This window comes from Perca flavescens, chromosome 1 (genome assembly GCF_004354835.1).
Source record: "Perca flavescens isolate YP-PL-M2 chromosome 1, PFLA_1.0, whole genome shotgun sequence".
In the NCBI taxonomy this organism is placed as follows: Eukaryota; Metazoa; Chordata; class Actinopteri; order Perciformes; family Percidae; genus Perca; species Perca flavescens.
Window position 1 is genome coordinate 20,743,837 of NC_041331.1, and position 27,616 is coordinate 20,771,452.

The 27,616-nt window shown below is 40.7% G+C and overlaps 3 protein-coding genes across 4 annotated transcripts; 1 reads left to right on the forward strand and 2 right to left on the reverse strand.

The window, feature by feature from the left end:
• Window positions 1-24: 24 nt before the first annotated feature.
• On the reverse strand, window positions 25-1,820 carry cklf (chemokine like factor). Its single transcript, XM_028583965.1, has 4 exons — window positions 1,664-1,820; window positions 1,029-1,184; window positions 836-931; window positions 25-400 (listed from the first exon to the last, which is right to left on the reverse strand). Exons 1-4 carry the CDS (start codon window positions 1,751-1,753, stop codon window positions 290-292), a joined length of 453 nt encoding a protein of 150 aa, XP_028439766.1. The 5' UTR covers window positions 1,754-1,820; the 3' UTR covers window positions 25-289.
• Window positions 1,821-2,014: 194 nt separating this feature from the next.
• galns (galactosamine (N-acetyl)-6-sulfatase) lies at window positions 2,015-23,574 on the reverse strand. The gene is made up of 14 exons (XM_028573004.1): window positions 23,261-23,574; window positions 22,867-22,990; window positions 22,510-22,584; window positions 22,269-22,371; window positions 20,794-20,937; window positions 19,957-20,023; window positions 19,149-19,276; window positions 18,867-19,006; window positions 18,527-18,630; window positions 14,531-14,673; window positions 13,820-13,922; window positions 8,881-9,002; window positions 3,664-3,781; window positions 2,015-2,517 (listed from the first exon to the last, which is right to left on the reverse strand). The coding sequence occupies exons 1-14, from the start codon at window positions 23,375-23,377 to the stop codon at window positions 2,431-2,433; spliced, it is 1,575 nt and encodes a 524-aa protein (XP_028428805.1). The 5' UTR covers window positions 23,378-23,574; the 3' UTR covers window positions 2,015-2,430.
• trappc2l (trafficking protein particle complex subunit 2L) lies at window positions 23,481-27,587 on the forward strand. 2 transcript variants are annotated; one of them, XM_028573032.1, is made up of 6 exons: window positions 23,481-23,498; window positions 23,896-23,963; window positions 24,261-24,433; window positions 25,234-25,321; window positions 27,254-27,333; window positions 27,420-27,587. In XM_028573032.1, exons 2-6 carry the CDS (start codon window positions 23,931-23,933, stop codon window positions 27,463-27,465), a joined length of 420 nt encoding a protein of 139 aa, XP_028428833.1. In that variant the 5' UTR covers window positions 23,481-23,498; window positions 23,896-23,930; the 3' UTR covers window positions 27,466-27,587. The 2 variants fall into 2 exon arrangements, with proteins under 2 accessions (XP_028428833.1, XP_028428826.1); XM_028573025.1 differs by lacking the exon at window positions 23,481-23,498 and having other exon boundaries at window positions 23,874-23,963.
• Window positions 27,588-27,616: the final 29 nt, after the last annotated feature.

Consider the following 27,616-nt stretch of genomic DNA (forward strand, 5'->3'; position numbering starts at 1 on the left):
GAAAGAGCGATCCAACTTATGATGTCACAAGGCAAAGAAAAAAAAAATCTTTATTGATATTTGTTGTGTACATTAGATTTCTGTCAATTTAAAATATCGAAAAACATCTTTCAAAAATAAGTTGCAGCACCAATTTGAATACAGTTGGAATCTGAAATATGCTGAATCCTGGAACTCTGAATCATTGTCCAGAGTACAGCCTTACAATAACTTTAAAGGAAATTAATCAGTGGTATGGATTTGAACTGCTCACAAAGTATACTGTATTCATGTCATGTAATTGATTTAGTCATTGGTTGTCTTGATCCTGGGTTTCACTTCTTCGATTGTTGAATGTGATGTTTTTGAAAAGCATGTAGCTGTCCACGCACAGCAGCCCAGCTGACATTAAACCAACTATCTGCAAATAAAGAGCAGGTTTCAAAATAAATGCATCACTATACATGTCATCACATCCAGGGTCCAACTAAAGATCAGTTAATTGAGGACTATGTGTGTGCAATTGGGGAAAAGTTGATTTTTGGGTCAGTGGTGAAGGTGAAGGTTAGGGTTAGGCAAGTTGTGGTTGTGGTTAGGGTAAGTCTTCAGGAAATACATGCAAGTCTATGTGTGTGTGTGTGTGTGTGTGTGTGTGAGAGAGAGAGAGAGAGAGAGAGAGAGAGAGAGAGAGAGAGAGAGAGAGAGAGAGAGAGAGAGAGAGAGAGAAGCTACATCTTCACACTTCATATTGTTGGGCTACAGCACAGTATAGGGTTAAACTAAAATCCACATATAAATATGGGCCCACATAACTGAGACTGCCATTATAGATTAAAGAAAAATAAATATGTCTCACCCCTCCAACCAGTGTGCCTGTGACAGTGTATGTAGTCAATGCCACCAGGCTCAAGACAATAAAATAGACAGCTGCAAACACTGAATTAAAAACATCCTGAAGAGAAGAAAAGAACAAAGAACTTAAGAACTTAAAAGAAATGCACATGTATAGTATTGGCTAAAACTTGCATGTTCTGTAAAACACCACCCACAATGAGAGGCCAAAAGAAGAAAGTCAGCCTCTTGTTGACTTTGAACATGTACAGCGCCAACAGGAGGGAAGTGATCACAAGCTCCAACAGTGTGGCTGCAATGTACCTGGGTGTGGATGCTACAGCGAAAGACACAAATGCCACAAGCAGAGTCCCCTAAAGCAGAGAAAGAGACCCAACACACAGAAACATGGTTAATGCAATAATAGAAAATTCTAATTCTACAACCTTGTGCATTTAAACTTCGGGCAGAGACCAGCACATCAGTTCTTCTGATTCACTCATTTGCCTTCCTTCATACAACATGTTGCACATCCCAGTTTATGTAGAAAAAAAGAGGAACTGAGTCTCCGCTAATGTTTCCACATCACATTTCTGAAAACTGATCCTGTTGCTCTTTCAGCCTCTAAAATGTTCTTGGTTTGTTAATCTTGGTCACTTCTATCAACAAACTAGTTCTACATTAACTAACATATAAAGCAAATTTGTGATGTGCAACTTTGTGACCGTTATTGCCTCATCTAAAGGGTTAACACCCTTTGTAATGTGTACAGGACACATCTTAGCTCTTTAAGTACTTTTTGCTGAAAAATTAAAAATGTTTCACACTTTTGGTGATGTGCAGATTGTCTCACCATCTCTGCCACTTTCAAGATCCCCCTCTTGGATTTGATAAAAGTAGTGTCCACCTCCATGGTTGTTGTTCCATTATGGTCCTCTGACATGATGATATGAGTTAATTTGTGAAAGACAGCTCACTCTGTCTGTTTCCGGAAACTAGCGATTTCCTTTCAGCTGTACGGTTTAGGAAATGACTGTTAGTGAGAATATGCGTAATATTTTCACAGCAACAGCTACTTGACACTACTACTGAAAAAGTGAAACAAGACTTACACTATGTAAAGTGTGCTCTGTCAGGGCCTGCCAGTAATATGTCCAACTGAATAGAAACAGTTTGGTTAACAGTCCCAAAAATAGTTATGATACAAAGTAATACAAATCTTTTTATTAAAAACCACATTTTGCAGTATACACAGATACAATATTAATCCAATAATCCAGCATGATATAATTTATTACCTTAGATAAAAAAAAAAATACATTTCCCTATCTGCTCCACATTAAGGAGTCCTGACTTAAACCAGTGGCTCTTAATGCAGCATTTTTTCAGAATAGGTAGAACTTGTGTTGGCTCATTAAAATCACAGCTGTAAAAAGCTATTTGCATAATCAATGTAATGTTGTTATATCAACATTATTCCCTTGGTTTACCCCATGACCTTCTCTTTAACATTGTACATCAACCAGAAAAGAAAGAATTCAGAAACATATCCTTTTAAATAATAGGGTTGTCTGTTGTTCTGTAGAAAGGCACATCTTCAGGTTTTGCTTCCTCATCGTCTCAGTGTGGCCAGTCACACTTCCAGGGCTCAGACTTGGGCACTTTGAGACACTTTCCTAACTTCTCACAGCCTGCAGGGGCCCAATTCTGTAACAGAGAGCGGCCATAACAGTATGCACAAGAATATGATGTTATCAGAGATATTAGTTGTTTACAGGAAGATGTATTACTGTTTTATGTCCTGTCATGTGCCATTAAATAAATATTGTCCCACTATGTTTAAGATTCAGCACAAGACAAGGTTAACTTATTGGAACAATAATGTAGGGATACATTAGTTAGTGTAAGTAAGTGTTATGCATTGCTAGTTCATGTAATTGTATTATATTTAGCAGAATTTATTTATAAAACCATCAGTTCATCATTGAGTGGTGATATTACAGACTAGGTTTCACACTGCACAATTGTTTCCAGTATGAACTTTAGTCAGAAACATATCTTAAAAGACCAAATATTAAACTGGTCAAATTTCAGTTGAAGTTCAATATGTGGATAATGCTTAAGATACAAGATAAAAAAATAAAAATAAAAAAGATCCATATGAGCATGACACAGGATAAGACATTAGATTACAGACAGCGCCCAACATTATTTATTCTAACCCTACTTAAAATTGGGTTTATTTTCTTTACCACAAGGGGGCAGTGCTATGCCACAAATGAATCCAGAGCTCACAAGCTGTGGTGCTTTGGGGTGGACAAAGCAATTGCTCAATTTAGCTCCTTTAAATAATCCTTAAGGAGATGTTTTGTTTTTCTTCACAAAAGTATTACACAGACATAATTTAGGAGAAAGGGTCCTGATTGAGGTGATAATCTATGCTTCCACCAAACATGATACACATTCTGGAGCAGGTTAGATAAATGAATGTGAAAATAAAAGCTAAATCTGTTCCAAGTGAAACATGAATCGTCTATAGGCTCAGACAGACTGTAAACAGAGAGCGAGTGAGAAAAGATCTCTATTTAGAGACTTTTATTGATTCCCAGTTTTTTTTCATAAAAGCTTTATCAATTTATTTTATTGTATTTATTTATCTGATATACAAGTGTGATGGAGAGAACAGAGAACAGATAAGGCTGTGAACAGAAACATACAGTATCTGCTTTGCAGACTGAACTGGCTTTGGATTTATTGGGACACATACAACAAAGCCTATTTACAACATAATTATTAATTTTTGCAATTTCACCAATAAAGTGCATCATGATATTTATGTTATGTAAAACTCACCATCACCGCCAAGTCACACATGTTGAGCTGGGGAACGCCCGGCACCAGGGTCTTCTTATGCTGCTCCACAACTGGAGAGATCCTGCTCAGCACATCCTGGTACTCCTTAGTCAAAACACTGCAAACACACAATACCCATGGTCAGTAAGGCTGCAACTAACAATTAGTTTCATTATCCATTAGTTTTTGGACTAATCAAAATGAAATGTCAAAAAATAGTAAAAAAAACATATCCATCACAATTTCCCAAAGCCTAAGATGACGTCTTCAGATGTCTCGTTTTGTCTGGCCAAAAGTCCAAAACCCAAAGATTTACAATGATACATGACAAAGACTGGCAGCAAATCCTCACACGATTTAGAAGCAAGAACCAACGGATGTTTGGCATTTTTTGCATGAAAAATTACACTGACAATTAATCGATTTTTAAAGTAGTCGATTATTTTTCTGTCAATTGACTAATTGACTAATACTGAGATCAATTTAAAAAATTGAAACAATGGCACAACAACGAAGACACTAAATGAGTTATAATCGATCTACTGGTCACATACATGTAAATATACACACACACGCTTCCTCATACACGGTTGTTGTTTCCCTATATGTTAATGCTTAGTGCATACCCACATCGATGCAAACACACAATCTGTTTTTACTCTTAATCTGTTTTAATTTCTGAATTACAAAGCCTAACACACAACCACACACAAGAACACACACACATACACACAAGTGAACATAATATTTAAATGTGTGCCTTTTTGTGAAGTATTTTAGTGAATGCACTGCGCACATGTATCCAATCCAATCTTAACTCATTATATCAGAGAGGGGGCGTGCTGTAGCTTTTAACGACAAAAAAACACACACACACACACACACACGCTGTCCACTCGGGCACCCTTTGGGAAAGTGCACTCAGCAGGGTGAACTATGTAACCCCTATCCCATCCCCTGTCTCTCAATTACTGCTGTTGGACACCAGTGAGCCCAAGCACCTCTGTGCATTATTATATTCAGTGTGTAAAACACAGGGGGCCCGAAGGCTTTCAAAGGAACGCTGCTTTCAATAGGACCTGTAGGGTTAATGGTCTGTGTGTGCACACGTGTGTGCGTGTGTGTGTGTGTGTGCTGTGGGAGTGGGCGTCTGGTGGCGTGACACACAGATAGACAAATATCAGCAGTGCAATTACACCCCTGAAACACTCGCCGGCAGCACCTGTGCCAGCCTTCTATCCTCCCTCCCCTGCAAACCCAGCCCTCTGATTGGCCCCTGGGGAACATGTGCATGTGTGTGAGGTGAAGTGTCAATTAGAGTAATAACCCCAGGCCCTGTCCAGCTCACACCTACCCTCCCTCTTGGATCTCCCACAGGGCAGCAAGGCTTCCTCCATCAGCCAGCACCTGCTCCTTTCCTTGATAATCTCAGTCTTTACTTTGCCCTACAATTACTCGACTGGTATTGCACCGGCTACAATTAGTCTCTCTCCTGGTGTGCCACATTCGTCATAAGCTAACTAGCTACGCATTGTGACCCCGGCTGATACGGAAAAACTGGATTACCTCCCTTGGTTAAAAATCAGACATTTAGATTAAACTGCCTCAGCTATCTAAACTCGCAAATTCTGCTTTTGCCCGATCTGGATCGGCAAGACGGATATTTCATTCCCCTCGTATCTGTGGCCGCTACTGATTGCCGCGATTCATTTTGTGTTAAGTGATTAAGGAACTTAATAGAAATAAATGTAAGGGAGATTTATCAGACTGCTATAAGTATTCCATTCCTCCATATAAGTCTGCAAGCAAAGCATGCCATGCACTAAGAAGCTTGCATAAGACATTAACTTTTCTATTGTTTTGTCTATGCACTGAAAATCTTACACTGCAGACCTCTAAATCAAAAACTAATAATATCATTTGTTTATGCCCCCCTTTGCAAACAAATAATAAAAAGCCCAAAGTCAGCACAGCTCATTATCATGATTATAACCCTTAGCTTACTGAAGTAGAGACAAAATCTGGAATAATAAGCAGGCTGTATGCAAATGGAGCCTTTTGATTTATAATGTATGGCACCCAAGGGGGATAGGGGCATTGCTCAGGTGTGTCACCACTCTGATTACTGATTCATAACACACACACACACACACACGCACACAAAACCACCACACAGCAGAAGGTGGGGGAATTGAGGAGACAATCAAATGCATCTGCCCTTCCTACCCCTCCCCTCCACCACCTTCTCCACCCCGGTGGAAATTGAGCACTTTAGTAAGGACTATTGATTGGGGACACAAGAGCTTGGTGGCAGGCAGCAGATGAGGCCAGACTGTGCAGGGCTGCCTGCAGTGTTAAGGCTGGGACTACACTCTGGATGACCGGGGCTCTGGGGACGTGAGCTGAGGTAGGTGGTGTGAAAGTAGGATGTGTTAACCTCCGGGCCTTTGGTCACAGAGGAGGGCGAAGTGGAAGGCAGCAGAAGGCTTTGAATGAATCCAAAAGGGGATCCAAACTCGCCGAGTTGGGTAGATGCAGACCCGGTTGGGTTTGTGCTTCGTCCTGAACAGATGGACCACAAACTCTAATCAAATTTGGCTAGGCCTCTGTTTGTTATAAAACAAAAGAAAAACAACTAGAAACTAAAAACTACCATATTTTTGTTCCCACATGCTTTCCTAGATTGCATAATAATATTCTTATAATCTATATGTTTTTATTGGTGACTGTTCTGGACTTGATTTTGTGTGTGTGTGTGTGTGTGTGTGTGTGTGTGTGTGTGTGTGCTCTTTGCTATATCACATCCTGCGACAGTAGTGAAGGTATGTGTGCAGACAGGCCCTACATCATCTTAAGTGGCTCTTTAGGTGCAGACAGAGATTAATGTTGGCCAGGCAGCCAGTCCAGCTGGGGGACCGAGGAGTACACGGACAAAACGCACACATACACAAGTGCACACACAGACACACACACTTAACTAGGATGGAGGAGAACAGTCCCAGTGGATGTGGATGCAGAGGGACAGCAGCTGAGTGGTGAGAAGTGAGCTGAGGTGCCCAGCAATAGGTGGAGAGAGAGAAGTAACAAGGTAAAACATTTGGAGAGGAAGGGGAATGAATGTTGCAGATTATAGTGGATAGAAGAACAGTGCATGGACAGTGAAGAGGTCAAGCAGCTGGGTGTCGTGGGCGGAGTGACTTCATAGACAAATTGAACGGCAGAGGTGAAAAATGAGTGTGCGTTTTTGGTGTGTGTTTGCACATCTAGCACTCAGCACAACACATGGCTGCGTATTGATTGGTTTTAGCTTCTTTTTTTTTTTACAGCGAGGCTAAAAGGTGGGCAATTGAAAAACAACATTAATGTTTTATCATCCAATCTCACTTCAGAACTGAAAGGAGTTTGAGCAGGAGGCAAAGAGGAGATGAGGCCGGAGCAGAATGTGAGAGGAAGAGCTGCAGAAGGAAGAAAAAGAAAGGTCAATCTAAAAGGTTTTATGGCAGGAGGGAGCCAAAGCGAACACTGAGCACAAAAGGAATATTCTCTCATAAAAGCGGTTTTATCTTAATGTATTAGTCATGGCATCAGCTTGCGTCCTTTATTTAAAAAAAAGATCATATAAATATTCTGCATTGACAGTACGCAGTATAAGACAACGCTCATCTATCTTTGCACCCTTATTTAGTAATAGTATTAGTTCAGCCTTGGCTGTCTGTGTCCTCTGGCGTCACTCTATTCTCTCTGCAATTCTTAACTCTCCTCTGAGCGAAGGCAGAGACACACAAAACTCTATTAAACAGCACTCCCTCTCAATTTAGACCTGAACAATTTATCTTGCAATTTTAACCTGCAGGGGTGCACCGGAGGGTTTGAGGGCCAGATAGTGATCTTTAAGGAGCTGTTTGCAATCACAAAGAGATGGGTGTAATCAGGCGCGCTCTGGCTGAGCGGATCAATCCATCTTTTTCATGCCACTGAATCAGCATTGATCTCATACACATTCTGCGCTACCAACAGGCAAACTGCTTTCCTGCTCTCATCCCTCTCCAGTTCATTTTCTAACATCTCTTCACTTGTTCCTGGACCTGGTTGACTCCCTCTCTCATTTTTTTCCTCTTTTATACTACCTACTGGAGATTAGCTATAAGCAGAGTGGAGGTTTTCAGGGAAATAACCAGGCCCCCACATAAGCCTCTTTCCAACCAAGTAGTTACAAGAACGTAGTTATAGGAACAGTCCACTTCTAAACAGTTCTACTAACTACTCTCCCCTAAAACCGTTTTTTCCATTTGCAATTGCACTGGCCAAGTGGCCACAGGAACTGGTAGGAGGGGTAAGGGAGTGACGCACACAAGCACGGCAACGGTCTTTATAGAGTCGTCCCTTGACTTCAGCACCACATACAACAACAAACCAGCATGGAGGAGGCCATCGGAATGTTCCTGTTGTGCCTTGCCGGGATCCTCGAGTTCGAACGGCGGCGTTTAAAGAATAGGCTGGAGTACTTAACAGAGAAACACATAAGATGAAGGCTCCAGCGTAAGATGATCCTAATTAATATGATGGAAGAAGATAGAAGAGCAGAGCGCAACAGGCAAACGAAACGACGGGTAGGTTTAACTAGCATTAACAATTAGCTGGTTGAACGCGTGATGTTGGTCTTATGAGTTAGCATACGTAGGTGAATTGCAACAGACAGCGAAGAATATGTACTGTTTGTGTTTCAGACGTTGCTAGGTCACTAAGGGTTCCTATGTGGAAAAGGAAAAAAGCGAAAAGTCCCTGCCCTGAAGTAGGAGCTGAAAGAGTTACAGGAACTACAGTCAGAGGAATTTAATAATCCCCAAATTGGTCCAGTCGCAATACGAGAAAAGTCACTCGCAGTATTGCAACGAAAAATGACCCTGCAACCCAGAAAGGATTTTCCCCATAGGCTACCATGGTAAAAAGACGTCTGTAAAACGGTCGGTTATGACTCTTTCTATTCAGAATTTTTAATCCATGGACTTTTTATATTTGAAAAACTCCCCTCAAGTCGAGAAAAGTGATTTAAAAGCCTGTGATGTCACCACAATGTAAAGTCTATGGGCTGAGTGCGTCACATATCAAAGAAGTAAACCCGGAAGCTTAGAAACTTTTTTGGCAGATGCGCCACTGTACAACTCTCGTAGAAATGGACATTGCATCCAGGTCTAATAACACATCAATGGAACTAACCTGATGGGGAACTTTTCCCCAGGATCCTGCCCCAGGTGGAAAATGATTGGCTGCAGTGTGTGCTCTTTCTGGTCGTGAGTAGTCACACCTTGGACCTCTTGACCTGGACAGAAGTTGATGCCCTGTAAGAGAAATCACACAAAAAGACACAAACCTTTTTTTGTTTTTCACTAGAACAGATACATATTGATGTTAATGTATTTCCTAATTTGAAGAAAATCTCAAGATTGTCTTATAATTGTGTCATTAAAAGGAGGCTGAAAAGCACACTCGTAATCCAGCGGCCAGGTAGGAGCATTCCTTAAGTTGATAGTCTATCCACAACGTTCCACTTCCGGGATTGCTTCGATGCGGATGAAAATTCCGCCGGATGTCACTATTTTCTACGTTTCGCGTTCTCTCGCAATGTGTTTTGCATTCCCACGCAACATGTTTTCCTTGCAAAACCTTTCTTCCTCCATTCCTTCGTGTGTCCATTTCCACTCAGCTGCCAAGCGCAATGAATCAGCTCGTTGCATTTTACTTTGGGCTGGGAATTATGCTGATATAGACCTACTGCTCAATGGGCACATTAATATCTCATATTGGGTATAATTAATAGCCTGCGATGTCAGAGGTTTGCATGATGTGGCGATGAACAAACACTGAATTATCAGAAAATTTGCAGCTCCCTAGTAGCATAACAAAGAGATAACGTTAGTTCAGGGACAAAAACGTGAAAATACAATCTTCCCTGTGGTTACAATCAACTATGGCTACAACCCTTCCAGTCGCCTATATGTTCATTTTCTACCTGTAATAGTATATATTCCTGTACTGTGTGGGACATATCCGTTAAATCACATCAGATTTACATCAACAATTATCATGGTCTGGTGTCTGCATATGGGCTGTAAGGGACGTGTGAAGTGGCGACCAGATTAAACCTGATGAGATTTGACTTAGTTTCTGGCAAATGACACATAAGAAAGTGAAACAAATAAATGTATTGTCTTCTGAGCTTTCAGGGTTTTGTCTAACTAAATGCTATGCCCGATATGGCATTACATTCTTCTAATAACAGCCTGCTGTCTATTCAAGCTATATGTCCAGGTTGGTAAAAGTGGTGTCTACAGTTTGGTAGCATGGCATCTACTGTACCACATTTGGGATCTAATATCATTGTATTGGATTTCAAATTAGATAAAATGGTGTTATAATAATTTAAAAGTATTAGGATATTTGGTTTTAAATTTATATAAATATTTAATTTATATGAGTCTATTGCGGCATATTATGCAGTTTCTAATTTTTAATTTAGGTGGTGTTAAATATGTTATGTGTTTGTTTACTGTCTGTTAAAGAACATATTAGTTATTTTTCTAATTTGATAAAACCATAGAAATAAAATGGACACAAGCTGAGCAAATAAAGCTCCAAGGGGAGCTGCAGATTCTCTGATAATTCGATCAGTATTGGTTCATCGCCACATGCCTCACACGCACTTTATTTTTTCATTCATTTAGGAAATAGGTATTGATTATTGAACAGACATGAATGTGCCCTGAGCAGTAGATCAGCATTCCCAGCTCAAAGTAAAATTCAACAAGCTGATCCATATTGTGGCGTTTTGCTGGGCAGCTGAGTGGAAATTTGACGGCTCATTAGAAGAAAACTGCCGTCAACGAAGTCAAATCTCATCAGGTTTAATCTGGTCGCCATTTCACACGTCCCTTACAGCCCATATGCAGACACCAGACCATGATAATTGTTGATGTAAATCTGATGTGATTTAACGGATTTGTCCCACACAGTACAGGAATATAGACTATTACAGGTAGAAAATGAACATATAGGTGACTGGAAGGGTTGTAGCCATAGTTGATTGGTTATTTTCACACCACTGAGAACATTTCCGCATTCAACCTGAATCCTGTGGCCCGGTCTTCTGTATGTACAGTATGCTGGAATAAAAGTGCAACCCACCAAAGGAAAGAGCAGAGCTGGCATGTTTTGGTGACAAAGCTCATCCTTTCTCTACAGAGCAACCTAACACAATATTTAAGGTCAGTCCCATGGGATATTTGTGTTTACTCTTTTGGTCATTTTCAGTAGTCTATATTTGATTATTTTAGATGTTTTAGTTGTAATCTGTGTGTTATATCATGTGCAATTAAGAAAAACTGAATTCAGCTAAAGAGATCTTGATGTTTAAATTAGATAAAGGCTTGCAGCCGCCACCGCTACTCTGAGCTTGTTTATTTCAACGTGGTATGGCGTATATGCATATTGTCTTCCAATCTGTTGTGCTGTTTATACAGCTACTCTTGGTACATCATGAAGGGGTTCAAGTCACTGGCAAAATAGAAGACTTTTTTTTCCTTGTGCTGCCTCCCCTCTTCATCTCTCGACGCCTTCGCTCGTGCTCCCTGACTCCATTCTTCTGAGCCTGGCAGTGATGGCAGCCTGATTGAACCACACTCACTCCTCCAGAACCCCCTGGAGATTTGCCCCCTCACACACACGCTCACGCACACACACACACACACACACACACACACACACACACACACACACACTTTTTGATGAGCACAACTAATATTGAAAAAGCATTCATCTGTAAGGCACTGTTGCTGCCCCCCTCTGAGATCGCTCAACAGAGCACCTCAAAAATACATATAGAAGAGAGACAAGAGAGGGATACCCCCCGTCCCGCAGAGCATCCTCTGATCCAGACTTGTCGTGTCTTTTGAAGCCAAAAGCTTAGAAATGCAGAAAAGAATAAAAAAAAAAAAATCTCATCCCAAAGGAGCAGCCAAAAAGCCTGCTGTGTGTCTCTCTGACTCGGTCTCTCGTACCCAACACATAACAGCAAGAACTCCATATCTCCCCTGACATTAATGCTATGGATACAACTAGGCTGCTTTCAAACTGGAGCAGAGCAGTCGCTATTACAAGATAAGGTGCATGAGCATCCAGCAGTGGCAGGATTGATTTTGGAAAAAGAAATAGTCTGTCTATTTTCATTAAAAAAGGAAAAAGTATGCTTTGGAAAGAGAATAATCACTTCATGTAGATTGTGGCTGAATATTTAAAACCACATATACTGTAAACATATCTACTTTGTACTTCATGAATACGACAGACATGTAAAAATTGCAGTTGATCTATGGACCATTCGCTAAATGTTGAGGTTGTCTTTATGTTCTGCAAACTGCTGTAATGTATGTTCTCGCTTTTGGCCCTGAAGTCAGTGAACCAGGTGCTGTTTAGCAAGCATAGGTGCATTAATGTCATGAGTTCCAATCTAGAGTCAAGAGCAGGAGGTACTCTGCACACAGTCTATCTCATGACAATTCCTGCAACACAATTGATGCTGAAATTGATGAAATAAGTAACCAGTGTAGGACTAACAGGTGTCTGGGAAACAACTAATTTCTCAGTTTTTATTCATCACTTTGTGAAGCTTTCAACAAGGTTAAAAAAAACCTATCCCAGCTGCCACAGAGCTCCGTATTACAAGTTACTCAGCAATCCAGATACAAAGGAGCCACAGTCACAACAAACTATATTTCGCAATATAAACATCACTACACTGCCAGTTTGATGAGAGCCATTTAAGCCTGTGAAATTTCTCATTTTCCTCATGGCTGAGCTGCATGAACACAGCCAGGACAGAGCGATATGTCTCCTAGCTATTAACCTGTAATTGCGTTCTTCACAGACACACATCTTTCCTTGTTTATTTCCTTAGCATGGGCCAAGAAAAAACAAATTATTTTATTTTAAAGTATTACCAAAGCTGAAGAGCAAGCAGAAAAACATGACTTTTTTTCTCAGTAAAATGGGGGTTTGAATGTGTATTTCTATAGCAAAACGGATTTAACTGAAGCCTATATCAGGGTTTTAAGGGTCCAGATAATTTTGAAATGATCATTAATCCATGTTATTCCTGAAAGAGAAGGTCTAAACAAGGACCTTGAAACAGGACCTTTTCCTCATCAAGCTCATTTTCCAAACATTTCATGCGTTACATCTGTGACTGGGTGAAAGAGCTCAATAAGTCAGTTTGTTAACATTTTTCATGTTTGTAAAATGTACTATGTGTTCCATGGGATACAGTTTAAGTATTCAACCATATTTAACTTCCCCTCGAAGGAGCCGAAGGAGCTCAACAGTCGCTCCAGAAAACACACACAGGCATCCACATCTTTAGGTAGAACTGAACATACGTGTACATGTTTTCTCTCGTCCTTTCTCTTTTTCTCATGTGCACGCACACACCAATCGATAGGCAACTCACAGGCAATCAGACGCTATTATTTGTGAAGTTCCACTTCAGTTCACATGAGTTGATAAAGGAGGCTGCTATTGATTCAGCGGCCCTGAAGGAGAGAGCAATTTAAGCAACCGATGGGGCATAAAACAAACTGGATCACAGGAAAAGCAGAGCCATGATGGGAGGACAGGAGGACATGTTTTTATGGACATAGGAGAGAAAGCAGGACCACACTATCCTGCTTCTCAAGTGTCACATTTCACATTTCTCCTGATACATTTAATCAGCACAGAGTTGATGTAATTACGGCCGAGAGATACTGCTGGCATCTGGCTCTTTCTTTCTTTCTTTTGAGCTCCGTGGTGCCAAAAGAACAAGTCTACAGCAGGGAATGTCGGTATGTAAATGGAGAGGAAGAAAATCTCCACTGGAGTCAGAACAAACAAGTCAACTGGTTGATGAATGATGTAAGTTTGCTTATGTGGGGGATCTTCATTAATATTCATTACGCTCTGATGTACACAGCAGTCAACTGATGAGCCATTTTCAAGATAACTCCAACAGTGAAAGTGTGTGTTTGAGTCAGATTAGGAGAGACAAAGAAGGAGGATGTGGCAGTGCAAATCAAGAACTGTGGAAACAGAGATGGGACAGAAATGCTGTGTTAAAAGGGACTCTTACGTTTTTAAACTCTTCCCATGAGTTGCTCCAGGTCCAGTAGTGTGCCTTGTATTGTCCAAGCCTCACAGCCATCAGCTCATTCCCACGGTAATAGAAGATTGGCCTGTTGAGAATGAGAAGAGTGAGAAGTATTTGTTTCAGATTAGTTTCTTCCAAAGTGAATTTGGACCAAATTGGATTCTTCTTTTTTTTAAGATATTTTATCTTGGCATGCTTACACTTGAGTCAACGCTTTACCATCCATTCATTTTCTAACTCCCTAAAAATTACTCAAATCATCGGAAATTCTCAGTTCTCTTCACTTACATGACACAATAACATTAAGAGTCCACAGACATACTATCGGCTCTGTGGGGCTGTACTTAACTAAATGCCAACTTTAGCATGCTGATGTTTAGCAGGTTTAATGTTTACCATGTTCACCATCTTAGTGTAGCACATTAGCATATTATAACACAAAGTGTAGCTGAGGTTGATGGGAATGCCAGTTTTAGTTTAGTTTTGCAGGCATTTGGTCATAAACACAATGTTGACCTGATGATAACGTTACAGGAAAAGTCATAACACTGCTCACTACTCAGGGATGTGATCATGAAAAATAAAGTGTTCTGAAAAATGAAGGGATCTTGGTCCCAATGAAAAGGCCACAAATCTCTAGACAACTGGAAAAATTCCATAAGAGTGTGTGTGTGTGTGTGTGTATGTACTCGCCTGTTTTGGAGTGTGTGTGGCCAGTTTAGCAGGACTGGCGTCAGGTCCAGTCCATCCAGAGCTCTGTCATCAGGAGGGCTGATGCCGGCCATAGCCAGACTGGTGGTGAACAGGTCCATCACATTGGCTAACTGGAAATTCACCTAGAAAAGGACAAAGAAATCAAAAACCACAATCACTATCTCCAGTATGAGAAGCCATTACACACAGCCTGCGAGTTGGAAAAAGTAAATAACGTTAAAGTAACTGGCCAAGTGTCCTCTCAAGGACCTCAAGGACCACACACACACACACACACACACACACACACACACACACACACACACACACACACACACACACACACACACACACACACACACACACACACACACACACACACACACACACACCTATCCCTTAGCGAATTTGCTTGTTCTTTTTCTGCCATCAGTGACAAATAATTACAAGCTCGCAAATCAAGAATTAACTGTTTTATGCTCTAGGAAAACTACAAGCTTGCTCTTTTACACTGGATTTTCTTAATGACCACTGACAAGGAAACAATACATAGTCATGATAGGATGTTTATATGTATTGTTGTGTTTACACATGTAGAAAAGAGTTGCATTTCTCCAGTCTCCTCTCTAATCTCTGCTTGCAGGTTTATTATAGAGCCTCCAAAATGCCTCTCCTTCTAAATGATTTTTTTTTGGGGGTGGGGAGGCTGGGGGGAAAAAAAAGAGGAGAGAAAGTAGGGAGAGGACAAGGCCTGGGCAAGCAGGCGGCTGGAGCTGGAGCGAGCTGGAGTTTTATCTCCTTCTCCCAGTCCCAGTGAAAGGCTTTATTTTATTTATAAACTTTGAACTATTTTCAGATAAAATGACATTTTTTCGTTGTCATCCTTGATCTTCCGTTCCATTCTCTCCTGAGCGAGCCTTAGAGGGAGACGGCATGCTCACAATCAGATAGCGCTATCAGGCCTCTGCAGCTGCACCGCCATGTGCCGCTGTGCTCCTATCGGCTGCCAGCACACATCCAGACACAGACACACTTACACACACACACTTACACACACAAGCTCCTTAGCACTGAAATGAATTCCCCTTTCTTCTGTATCCACAGAACCAGCCACAGAAAGGGCTTTGCAATGCATTCCATGATCTATCTGCACATCCAGTCTCTCTTTCTCTCTCTCTCTCTCTGATTTAGTCCTTCACTTAATTTTTCTTTTTTTTTTTTAAAGTTCCCCTCACACACAGACAAACACACCATTAAAGAAGACAGGACAAAAGGACACAAGAAGAAGCAAAACTGGCATTTAGTTACCAAAAAAAACTAAACTTTCAGTCTCAGACTGCTCTGACAGAGGAATTTATCTCAGGAGTTGCCATCTTTTATTTCATTTATTAGCTCTGCCCTCCTTTGCAGTCAACGCTGAACTTCATTCTTTCGCCACCCTTTGTTCTTCCTCTTTTTTGACTGACTCATCGCTCTCTATTAATGTCACACTCTTTCTCTCATTTCTTTCTGTGTTGTTAGTGGTGATGGTGGCTATCTGAGAAGGCAGAGCTTCTATCCCCGTCTCTGCCACTCTGCCTGTGTGTCTGCTGCCTAATAAAAAAAAAAACAACAAAAGGGATTGTGACGCTCAACAACGTTGTGGGGCCGACACACCCCACTCGCCTCCCCATCTTTGTTCCTACAGCCACCACCCCTCATCACCCTGCCCCCTCGCCCCCCCTCAGGCACTGAGAGAATGCTGAATCTGCACCTGCTTCAAACCAACCACGCTCCTTCATTCCAGTACACCTCCTTCCATCCTCCTAAATAGAAGTGAATAACTAATTGACAACAATTTCCTGAACATTCACACAATTACTTGAGTTTCATCACTCCAATGCATTCACAGATAAAGGGATTTTTGTCTGTTTAAGACAAAGTGATCTTTCTATTACCAATCCCCCCACAAAATTTGTCCCCTCCTCTTAATACTGTAAAGACACATCTGTGCTCAGTTAGTACAATAAACCTCCTGAAATCCCCTTTTAACAAAGGCTTGCATGGCTGTTTGTTGTCTCCAGCATTTTGCTCAATGAGCCTGTAGAATTTTCAATGCACAGATCAACAGAGATTTCAGAAGACTGCAAAACAAGAGCGGGGGCAACCCTGTGTCTGGTCTGTCCTCCCTCCCAGAGCTGTAGAGTACAGTAGCTCCAACAAAGCAGCTTTGTCATCACAACCCCAGAGAGCTTCAGGGAGGATCTATTTCTTTCTCTCATTCTTACAACCAAGCCACAACTGCAAATACACACACACGTGTTAAAACATGTGCATTAAGGTTTGGCGCACACACACACACACACACACACACACGTGTTTTGTGGTGTTCTTCATATATATATATATATATATATATATATATACACATGCATGTAGAATCAAACAAAAAATAAACAGATGTTTCTGTTCTGCACACTTGCACATTCATACACAGACACACTGGTCAATTACAAAGAATGGCACAGGTGCAGCAAAGCCCTGTGAGCACAACAACGTTCCTGGCAGTGTGGTAGTGCCAGTGTCTTTAGCACTCCCCCTTTTCTCTTTTCTACACCAGCCACTTTTACTTTACGTTAAAACATGTGCATTAAGGTTTGGCGCACACACACACACACACACACACACACACACACACACACACACACACACACACACACACACACACACACACACACACACACACACACACACACACACACACACACACACACACACACACACACACACACGTGTGTCTTCCACTGGTCTAGAAAGTTATCTGTCACATATAGAAATAATCCAACATACCGTACATACAAAAACATATACATACATACACATATACATATACATATACATATATATATATATATATATATATATATATATATATATATATATATGTGCAGAACAGATGTTTCTGTTCTGCACACTTGCACATTCATACACAGACACACTTTACAAAGAATGGCACAGGTGCAGCAAAGCCCTGTGAGCACAACAACGTTCCTGGCAGTGTGGTAGTGCCAGTGTCTTTAGCACTCCCCCTTTTCTCTTTTCTACACCAACCACTTTTACTTCTTCCTTGCTTCCCTCCCTGTACACCCCCACCCCACCCCCCACAGTTTCTTTATCCTGAGCGCCTGGCATATTCAGATACTGAAGTCCTCATTACGGCTCAATCCAACCTCAGCAAACACACAAACAGATTAGCCGCTTAAGACGCTCCCAATCCCCCTCTCCCTCGCTACTCTGCTGTGCTATCAGGCCCCAGCACACCCCTGTGAGATGAGCCAGGGGCAAGGCTTACTGCAGACTGCAGCCTCCGCTCGCTCCTCCACCAAATCCCTCTGCGTCACAGCCCCGTGTCACAGCTGCCCCTAATACAATTAAAAGTCATTTGCAGAACGCACAGGCTTAGAGGATCACGGTGTGGGTGGGGGGTTAAATTTGGGAGGGGGAGAGAGGAAAGAGAGAGTTTGGGGAATTTAATTCCAGCCAAAAAATATTTGAGGAAACAGTGGAAAAAAGCGCCTACACGCTTCGTGGCCGCAATCACACAGTTTATCTTTACTGTTTCTGGAGCTCAATCACTCGATAGAAGTTAAATATAGTGAAGATTAAGTGGTTGCAGCACCAGTAGGTCAGAGTGTGCGCATGTAAAGTGCTAAATGATACACAAATGAAACAAAAAGCAACAATCATTCAAAAGAGAGGATTAGTGAAATAATTATTCCTTTACTCTCAATCTTGCATTACAGTACTGTGAACCGCCTGCAGCTTTACAGAGAACATATCAGCTCCTGGTACCTGTTGATAGGCAGAACATTGAGGACCGGCAACAATGCTAGAGGAAAAACTGAAAAAAAGAAATCCTAAATCAAAGTCTAGTCTCTAGAGAAGATGGTAGGGATTAAGTGAATGATCGTATTGGCTTTATTTGGTAAAAGCTTTAAATCACGGGGTTATTCTCACCGTGCCTCCTTTAATGTGCCCAGGCCACCAGGCAATGGCAGGCTCCCTCATGCCCCCTTCAAATGTCGTCTCCTTCCCGCAGAGGAACGGCCCGTTGCTCCCGCCTGATGAATCAGAAGCACAAAAACACATGTATTCATGTATCAAATCAAACAGACATACAGGGCAGAACATGTGTCTTGGACAAGAATGCACTTACTTGGTTTCACAAAGAAAAAAGTGTGTGTGTGTGTGTGTGTGTGTGTGTGTGTGTGTGTGTGTGTGTGTGTGTGTGTGTGTGTGTGTGTGTGTGTGTGTGTGTGTGTGTGTGTGTGTGTGCGCATTTGAGTTTAGTGCCTACTTTCTTTTGGGCCAGACATCAGAGCGGCTCCGTTGTCTGAGGTGAAGAAGACAAAGGTATTATTTTCAATGCCCAGACTCCGCAGCAATGACAAGATCTGACCGACGCTGTAGTCTAGCTCCATCACTGCATCACCATACCTACAGAACACACACAATCACAGCTTTTATCACTCGCCATGATAAATACATTAATGTGTATAACCTCATGCATCTGCTGGACAATAATAGAGTAATAATAAAATAAAATAATAAAGAGTCAGTAAGGTAGGACGTAATGTACCGGCCTCGTTGGCTCTTCCCTAGGAAGCGTTTAGAGGCATAGACAGGGGCGTGAGTGGCGTCGGCTGCCCAGTAGAGGAAGAAGGGCCGCTGGTCCTCAGTCTGACGGAGTATAAAGTCAAGACCTTCCTGTAGAGGAGGGGGGTGTGAGAGAGTGTTACAACACTGTCAGTGCAGATGTTGAATGACTTACTGTAGCTTGATTCACACAGCTACTGTAAGGCAGTATAAAATAAATAACCCCTTTCTCGCTTGCATACAATGTACTAATTCTCAACATGTTTTGCCTTTGTTTCATTTTCCAAACAATCGGCCACATTAATAACAGCGCTACTGAAACCAGTCTGGTTCCATAAGACATGCTAATATGAGCTTTACTAAGCTCATTCTTGACAGATCCATCTTCTTGTGATGACAAGGTACACCTCCCAAGCATGCAGTGTGTCTCTGCATGCGGCTTTTAAACCCTTTAGGGACTGACTGGGAGGGACTGACTGACGTAGGCAGCACAGATAATCAAGACGAGTGTGTGCAAAAGTCAACAATACTTCTGCTGGTGAAAAGGACGGTAATGATCAAAGGCCAAAATTAATTTTAATTAACTGTGTCTTTTAACTTGTTAAATAGATGATGTATGTTGTTGTGCTTTTATGATTTGGTGAGCTATATTATTCTATTCTAATAATTACTTTACAAAAGGAAACTGTGAAACACATATGGGGTGTACTTAACATACTCTGCTCTACTGAAAGGGTTGTATCATCTGAGATAGAGACAGCCTTAGAAAGGACAGGTGAGCCTAAACTTACCAGCAAGTACATTTGCGTGAGGTTGGACTCTCCAGACTTCCTGTCAATCTTAAACTCCTCGTAGTATCTGGAAATAGGTGGGTTGACATGATTCATTAAAGAAATCATTATAAGTCAGCCATCATCACATCTGAATACCTGCTGAACCCACACCATGTCATTTCTCCTCTGCTTAACAGCATAAAATGACCTGATTGTATTGTCAGGGCTTTCAATCTCCCTCTAAATTGACCGAAACTAGTGCAGGCAATATCATTAAGACAACAGAAGCAAATTTCCCTCTTGCGGACTGTGTTTGCAGGAGATTTTAGGTGAAAGAAATATCTTGGAAGTCTCAGCAGAGCTGAGCAGAGGGAACTGTTACGAGGTGTTGCTGAAGCGTGGCTCGGCGAGCAGAGAAGCAGTGACAGGCATCTCTCTTTCTTACGCTTCAATTCCTCCAGGTGTCCTCGCACACAGCCAACGCAACCTGCCGTCTCTTGAGGACGCGTGTGTGCCGCTGTGGATACGTGTCTATATGTGTGTGTACGTCTGTCCGGGGCCCAGGTATGCAGCGCTGATTAAACCCACGGCTAAGCGAAAAACACGCCCGGCTGCCAGTTTCAATGACCCTGAATACACATATGGCTGTTTTGGGGAAAACAAATGGGCGGAAAATAGAATGCACAAGCACAGCTGGTACAGTGAAGGAAGAGGAGGGGAGAAACTCAACTCATCCAGAGGAGCAGCCAGCCAAACTATTTCACTGAGTCACAGGGGAAAGGAGATTTTTATAGATTTTCAGCCTCTGTTTCTGTCTGCTGTTATGTATATCTGAGTGCTTGTGCGTGAGACAACCTGCCAAGCATCTCAGAGTTGTTGTAGACAGGGATGTTGGGTCTGATGCTGCTGTTGTAAGGGCCAAAGTGGCAGTCTGGTGCGCCAAACCATTCATCAAAACCTTTCTCCAGAGGCAGGTACTGTGGCCTGTGGCCCAGATGCCTGTAGTGACAAACAAAGAGCACTCACACGCTGTAAGATCAATGTGACTGAAGCATCATTCTGCATGTTTAAATTTAGACCATTAATACAAATTGCATATACTTGTACTACTATACACCATTTTCTAAAGCAAAACATCCTTATATTCATGTTTGTTTGCAGTTGCTACCTTTAGGCTCTCCTTGGTTTCAACTTACTTCAGTACAGTACGTAATTCAACTTTTGGGAAGATATTCTTTTTAAAAGATGTCATACGTAAGCGCATTACTACAGAGGCCCTGGCCGATTATCGGGCCGTTTTTTGGCAGTTTGCAGATTATCTGTATCGCCGTTTTATAACCGATAAAGACAATTAATTAAAAACTGTGCTACTTTGGCTCCACTACAGCTCTGTGTCTGTTCCTCTGCGTCGGTTTCACTCACCACTGAGTCTGACTTAATGTCCCACCCAAAGCACTATCTGACTATCTTTTACTGTGTATTATGTTGAAAGTTTCTAATTTATTAAATCATTACTTAAAACACAGATCTTCAACAGGAGGTCTGGGACCCCTAGGGGGTCCTCACAGTTACTGAAGGGGGGGCCTCTAAATTTTTCTTCACATGAATCCAACATATTATTAGCAAATATAAATCAACATATTTGTCAAGGAAAAAAAAACAATGATGATGTGCTTACTATCCACACATACAGTAATCCTAAGGATTCACTGTGACACATGTATGTTTAACATTAAAACATGATTTATAAAATCATGCCAACAATTCTTATTTTAATAGCTTAGTATTCTTTGCAATAACAAAAAAGGTATCTATAAAGGCCTTAGGCCACCCTACGTTATTGTTGTGTCAGTTTAATATGCAACTTAATTTAATACAACATGTGTAGTAAGGGGTCCCTGCTCTGTCTCTCTTTCAGTTAAGGGGTCTTTGGCTTAAAAAATGTTGAAGACCCCTGGCTTATAACATTTAAACTAAGTTTTGTGTTGGAGCTTGTAACATTCCAAAATCTTAATTTTGACTTTATGAATGTTCACTGTAAATGCATATTGGTTCCAAATATCTGTTATCGGTTTAATTAACTACTAATAATCGGTATCGGTATCGGCCATGAAAAACCAGTATTGGTCGAAAATCTAGACAACAATCAGTACAAAATTAGTGTATAGTGTGGAAAATGTTCATCATGAATGTTAAGTATACATGATTTGTAATAAATTGGCTAAAACATGCAAATATAACTTTCATTTGTGGAATTAATTCAGCCACCATCACAAACATCAACCTCTTAAAAAAGGGGAACCTGGATTACAGAAACATAAAGAGCTCACCACTTGCCAACTATCTTGCTGACATAGCCCTTTTTCTTTAGCATCTGAGGTATCAAAATCTCATCCTTAGAGATTCCTCCCACTATCTCCTGTGGTGTGTATGCTATAAAGAAAAGGTCAAAAGGTGTACAAAACATTCCATTACTTGCACACTGTACATTATAGACTAAGTAATGAGAAACCTGCAAGAAATAATTTACAGCTGCATAATTTGCACAGTAGGGATGTACTGAGAGTGTACCGTTTCTGGCGTGGGCATTCGTGGTGTAGAAACCGTTTCTGACAGGCAGCCTCCCGGTGAGAAGTGCAGCTCTGGCTGTCATTAAAATGAAGAAAAAAAAAGTCATTAGGATTTCAGTGTGTTGGTTTTGCAAATTATTTTTTTACTGGCAAACAAATAGAGTCAAGCATGCACCAATGTCACATAAATCAGAGAGTCGCAGAGTACTTTGGTTAAAAAGTTCATAAATTAGGTGTTATTTCAACATTTGAATGATTTGACAATAAAAAACAGAGAAGTAGGTGAAGAGAATTAAACAGCTTGAAAAACAGGAACTGCTGGTTTGGGTTCTTTATCAAACTTTTTCAGCTGACTCACATGGGGAACAGAGTGGGTTTGCAGTGTAGAAATTTGGAAGCAGCATGCCCTGAGCAGCCATGGCATCCAGGTTGGGAGTCTCTTTAGACGGCTGGCCAAACACCCCCAAGTCCCCCCAACCCATCTGAAGAGCAGAGGGAAAGAATGGAGAGTTTATACCCAAAAATGTGAAACCCAAGCAGAGACATTACTGTGTACAGCTGCAATGCTCAATGGCACAGTGACACAGGGTACTCCTCAGTACCCACAGACAAAGACAGAAAAGGAAATTGAGAAGTAAAGAGACAGAGAAACATATTTTGGACTGTCACTCACTCATTCACTGCTCAAACAGAACTGTGCTGCTGATGTGATAAACTTAAGTCACAAAGACACACATGAGAAAATAACTTACGTCATCCATGAGCATGATAATAATGTTTGGAGATGAAACATTTGATCGCATTTCTGTCAAGGAACAACATATTATTGCACAAAAGAGAGTAAGAGTTACAGTAGACATCACTCGCATCGCTGTGCTGTGGTCATGTGAGCAACATAGAGGTGAGCAACAGCAACTTCGAGGAAGTGTTTGTTGGTTTGTTTGACTTCGTGCGGGTCTTCAGCGCAACGGTTGCGCATACCTTTTAGAGGTGTTTTTTCTTAAAATTATTTGGGTTTTACATTCATTTTAACTTGATTGATTTTTATTTCGTTGACCTGCGACTTTACTTGTGGTAACGTCATATATTAAATCGTTAAACTGTAAATAACTGTAAAATTGTTCGTTGATAGTTGGTGCATTCAGTGACTTCTGAGAAATTTTGTACGTGCGACATATTGTTGAAAGTCGGACGGAAAGAATAAAAGATTGGACCATGTAACAAAATACTTTTAGTTATTAAAAATGACAAACTTACAACTAATTCATAATGAATCAATGCTATACATAACACGGCTTAAACACACGCTATGTATAGTATATAAAAAGCACGTACTCAAATCATGTTTCGTCTTTATTGCAAATTTTCCAACGGTATCTGAATGCAGCGTGTCACCTGACAGCTCAGAGGAGGAACACTAACATGGCGGTGTGTATAGCAGTGATCGCAAAAGAGGTAATGACTGCTGTTGTTAAACGTCCCAGGTTTTATCCGTAGCCTGTTTTTTTAATGTTAAAAATAGGGCCCCTATCCATATAATCGTCTCTAAGCTAATGTCAGCGGTTGCCGTATGCCAGAAGGCCCAGCAGGTTGAAACAACTAAACAGAGCTAACGTTAGAGCTAACAACATTAGCATTCTTGGCTGCTGTTCCAATTTGCTGCATCTGTGTTGTGTGCAAGTGGTTTAGCTAAGTGTGGTGTTTTAAAGGGCTCATTGTTGTGTGCCTGTACTCTTGAATGTCCATTCCCAGAACTACCCGCTGTATATCCGCAGTGTGCCCACTCAAAATGAGCTGAAGTTTCACTACACAGTACACACCTCTCTGGATGTGGTGGAGGAGAAGATTTCCGCTGTGGGCAAATCTTTGGGAGACCAGAGAGAGCTGTACCTGGGGCTGCTCTATCCCACTGAAGATTACAAAGTGTATCCTTGTTTTTGAAAAGGTTAAGGGTTAGGAAAACCTCACAACAGTGTTCCTATATTGGAAAAACCTGGAAAACATTGGAAAATGGAATTTGAAAATTGTTATTTTCAGGCCTAGTAGGTTACTTGAAAGTCATTGAAATTGGTTTAATTTTTTCTTCTTAAATTCTTTCCAAAAGGGGACAAGAGGAAGACACTGCATGTACAATACATTCACTCATTATTTCCCCATAAGCATAAATATCAGTTACATTATCCGTGTCTGATGGCATGTCTGTAATGAGAAAAACAATTAGGCTACTTTATCTTTTATACCATAACTTCACAGAATGTTTGACCATTAAAATTTGGCCTAAATTCATTGGAAAGTCCTGGAAATCCATTGGTCAAAATGTGTAGGAACCCTGCCACAAGACAAGTGCTCCAGGCGCCTTACTTATCTTTTAAATAGATCATCATTCTTTAACAGGGTTTAGAGTGTGCTCTAAGGGTGATTGTCTTTTTAACAAGATTGCCTACACATCTTTATTACATCTGAAGAACATACATGCATGTACACACCTCTACTAACCAGGAAAGATGCTGAAGTCCTTATATATGGCCATATTTGACATGTAGACTAATGCATTTCTCTTATTCTTGTTGTAGAATGGTTTATGTCTGGATGTTAAGTGTATGTGAATTGTTAAAATGTGTGCTATAAAATAAAATGGTATCTCAGTCAGTGGACCTGGAATCCCTGCACATACTGTAAATAGTATCTTAAAGGGGAAACCAAATATCCTTGACTGGTGAACTAGATATGGGTATGTTACCAACTCCAAGGTGAAATTTGTCATTGTTGTGGACTCATCAAATACATCATTACGGGACAATGAAATAAGAAGTGTAAGTTCAGCCTAAATTGATCCTACTGCATGTCTAATCATAGTCCAACACAGCCCAACAAGCAAAAAGCCACATTTGTATTGTTTAATACACATCTACAAATGTTCTCCGTGTGAGGATATTGATTTAGTTATACGGCATATATGTGCAAGTGCTGAATTATACGTTGTTGTCCTATCCCTCGTCTTAGATTTTATGAACCAGTGGAAAAGTGATATCTCAGTCTCCCACAATGTTTCACTGTAATGATCTGATGGCTAAATGTATGTAAGCTAATTCCAGAAAACAACAGAACTACAATATTGTCTGATTTTTTGCGTGTACAAAGAGCTTTTCTACATTTGCTAAGTGCAGTTATCTGGGCGATTTTAGTAATCTGTCCCTAGTGCAGAATCCTTACCAAGCATGCACATCATGTTTTATACAAAGAAATATCAGGAAATCTGAATTTAGGGTGTGCATGCACACATAACCCCACAATACAATTTGTGATGTGCTTGTTGATTGTCCTTTTTCCAAATCTTTTTATTCTTTTGGGCAGTGTAAAAACAGGATGGCAATGCTGGAGCATGGACATTACAATATTGTAATGTATTGGAATATTTACTATTCCAAACCCACCCTTTCCTGCTTGACAGTACATAGTAATATATAAACAGAAAAAAATAAAGAACTTGAAATGATACAAAATTAAAATACAACATTAAAATAAATAAGGATACTAAAATGAATACATTGATGATACAAGTAACATCAAGTCCATGAGTAATGATTGTGGGAAGAACAAGTAATAAGTTAAAAAAAAATAATGGTAACAGTCTGCTTATCAAAACTAGTAATAGGAGTGTATAGGTATCAAGATGTTATGCTGAACAATATAGTAACAGGTGATATTCCAAGTATGAGTGAGATAGTTAAAGATAAGGTACGTAATATCAATAAAATATGAAAGGAAAATAGATTTAATTATAAATTAGTAATGGTATATATGGAAGGTGTGAGGGGAATGGGTGGGGGGGGGTGCGTTATTATATCACAGTAAAAAGTATGTCTTGAGATCATCTCAAACTGATGTGCGCGCAATGTCCTGTAAGGCTACGCTCACAACGCAAGTCTTAATGCTTAATTCGGATTTTTTGCTCAGATCCGATTTGTTTGGCTGTTCACATTACCTTTTAAAATGTGGCCTATATCAGATTCCAGTGTGAACTGTTTGCGATTTCCAACTGACCCGCATGCGCAAAAGAAATCAGACGCAGCACGCTGTTGCAGTAAAGCTAGGGAGGTTATGGAGCAAGTAAGCATTTTCGCTTTTATTTCAAAATGTTTGTGTAATGGCAACCATAACATTAATAAGCAGGTGCTGAGGAGGAGAATGAAGAGAAAGAGAGCCAAATTGGCTATTTTGGCCTTTTGCAGGGTTCTGGCTGCAAATATTTTCAAAAACGGAGCGGTTACGGTGTTATCCTTCTAGTTTTGATTGAAGTATCTTCTTTTGTAGGCTTAGTCAAGTTCTTAATTTTACTGTCTATGTCTAGGGCTAACTCCCGCCGGTGCATAATTGTGACAAATGTCGATTGACGTAAAAGTCGCATCAAATCCGCCTTGGACACTGCGGCCACATATGGAAGTGGTCTAAATTGGATTTGAAAAAAAATTCAGATCTGGGCCACTTTTGCCTGCAGTCTGAACGTAGCCTAAGCTCCCAGCCTACGCCTTGTCCCAAACGGACATTCATAGTTTATAATAGGCTAAAAAGGAACACCATACTTTATAAACTTCTTCACAGCGCCTCTTAGTGTATTTTATCATTTCACTCATCTGCTATGTGTGGGAGAGGATGCATGTTTCCATTTGAAGATAATTAGCAATCTTTCAAATGGGGTTGTAAATGCAATACTGTGCTTGTTCATTTTTAACGTTCTTTTCCAGATGTTCAGAAAATTACACAACTCCTTTACTGATGTAATGTGCAACCCATTCCACAATCCTGGGGACACCATTCAGTCCAAGTGAGTTTATCCTCGACTTGATATTCAGAAAGATTTGCTATCACTAATATTTTCCTAATTTTAATTGTTAACCTATCATTCTCCAGGGCCTTCGATGGCATCGTATCTGGAATGATGGTACAAACTGGCTGACATCTCTTCCACCCCATTGAGTCTCCACTGTACAGAACACCCATAATCCTTTTTTCTTTTGTTTACATGTTGCCTTGATTATTGAAATGTGCAAGTAATAAAACTTCCATTGTTGATGCAAATGCGCATGCATGTTATTTTACTACAAATG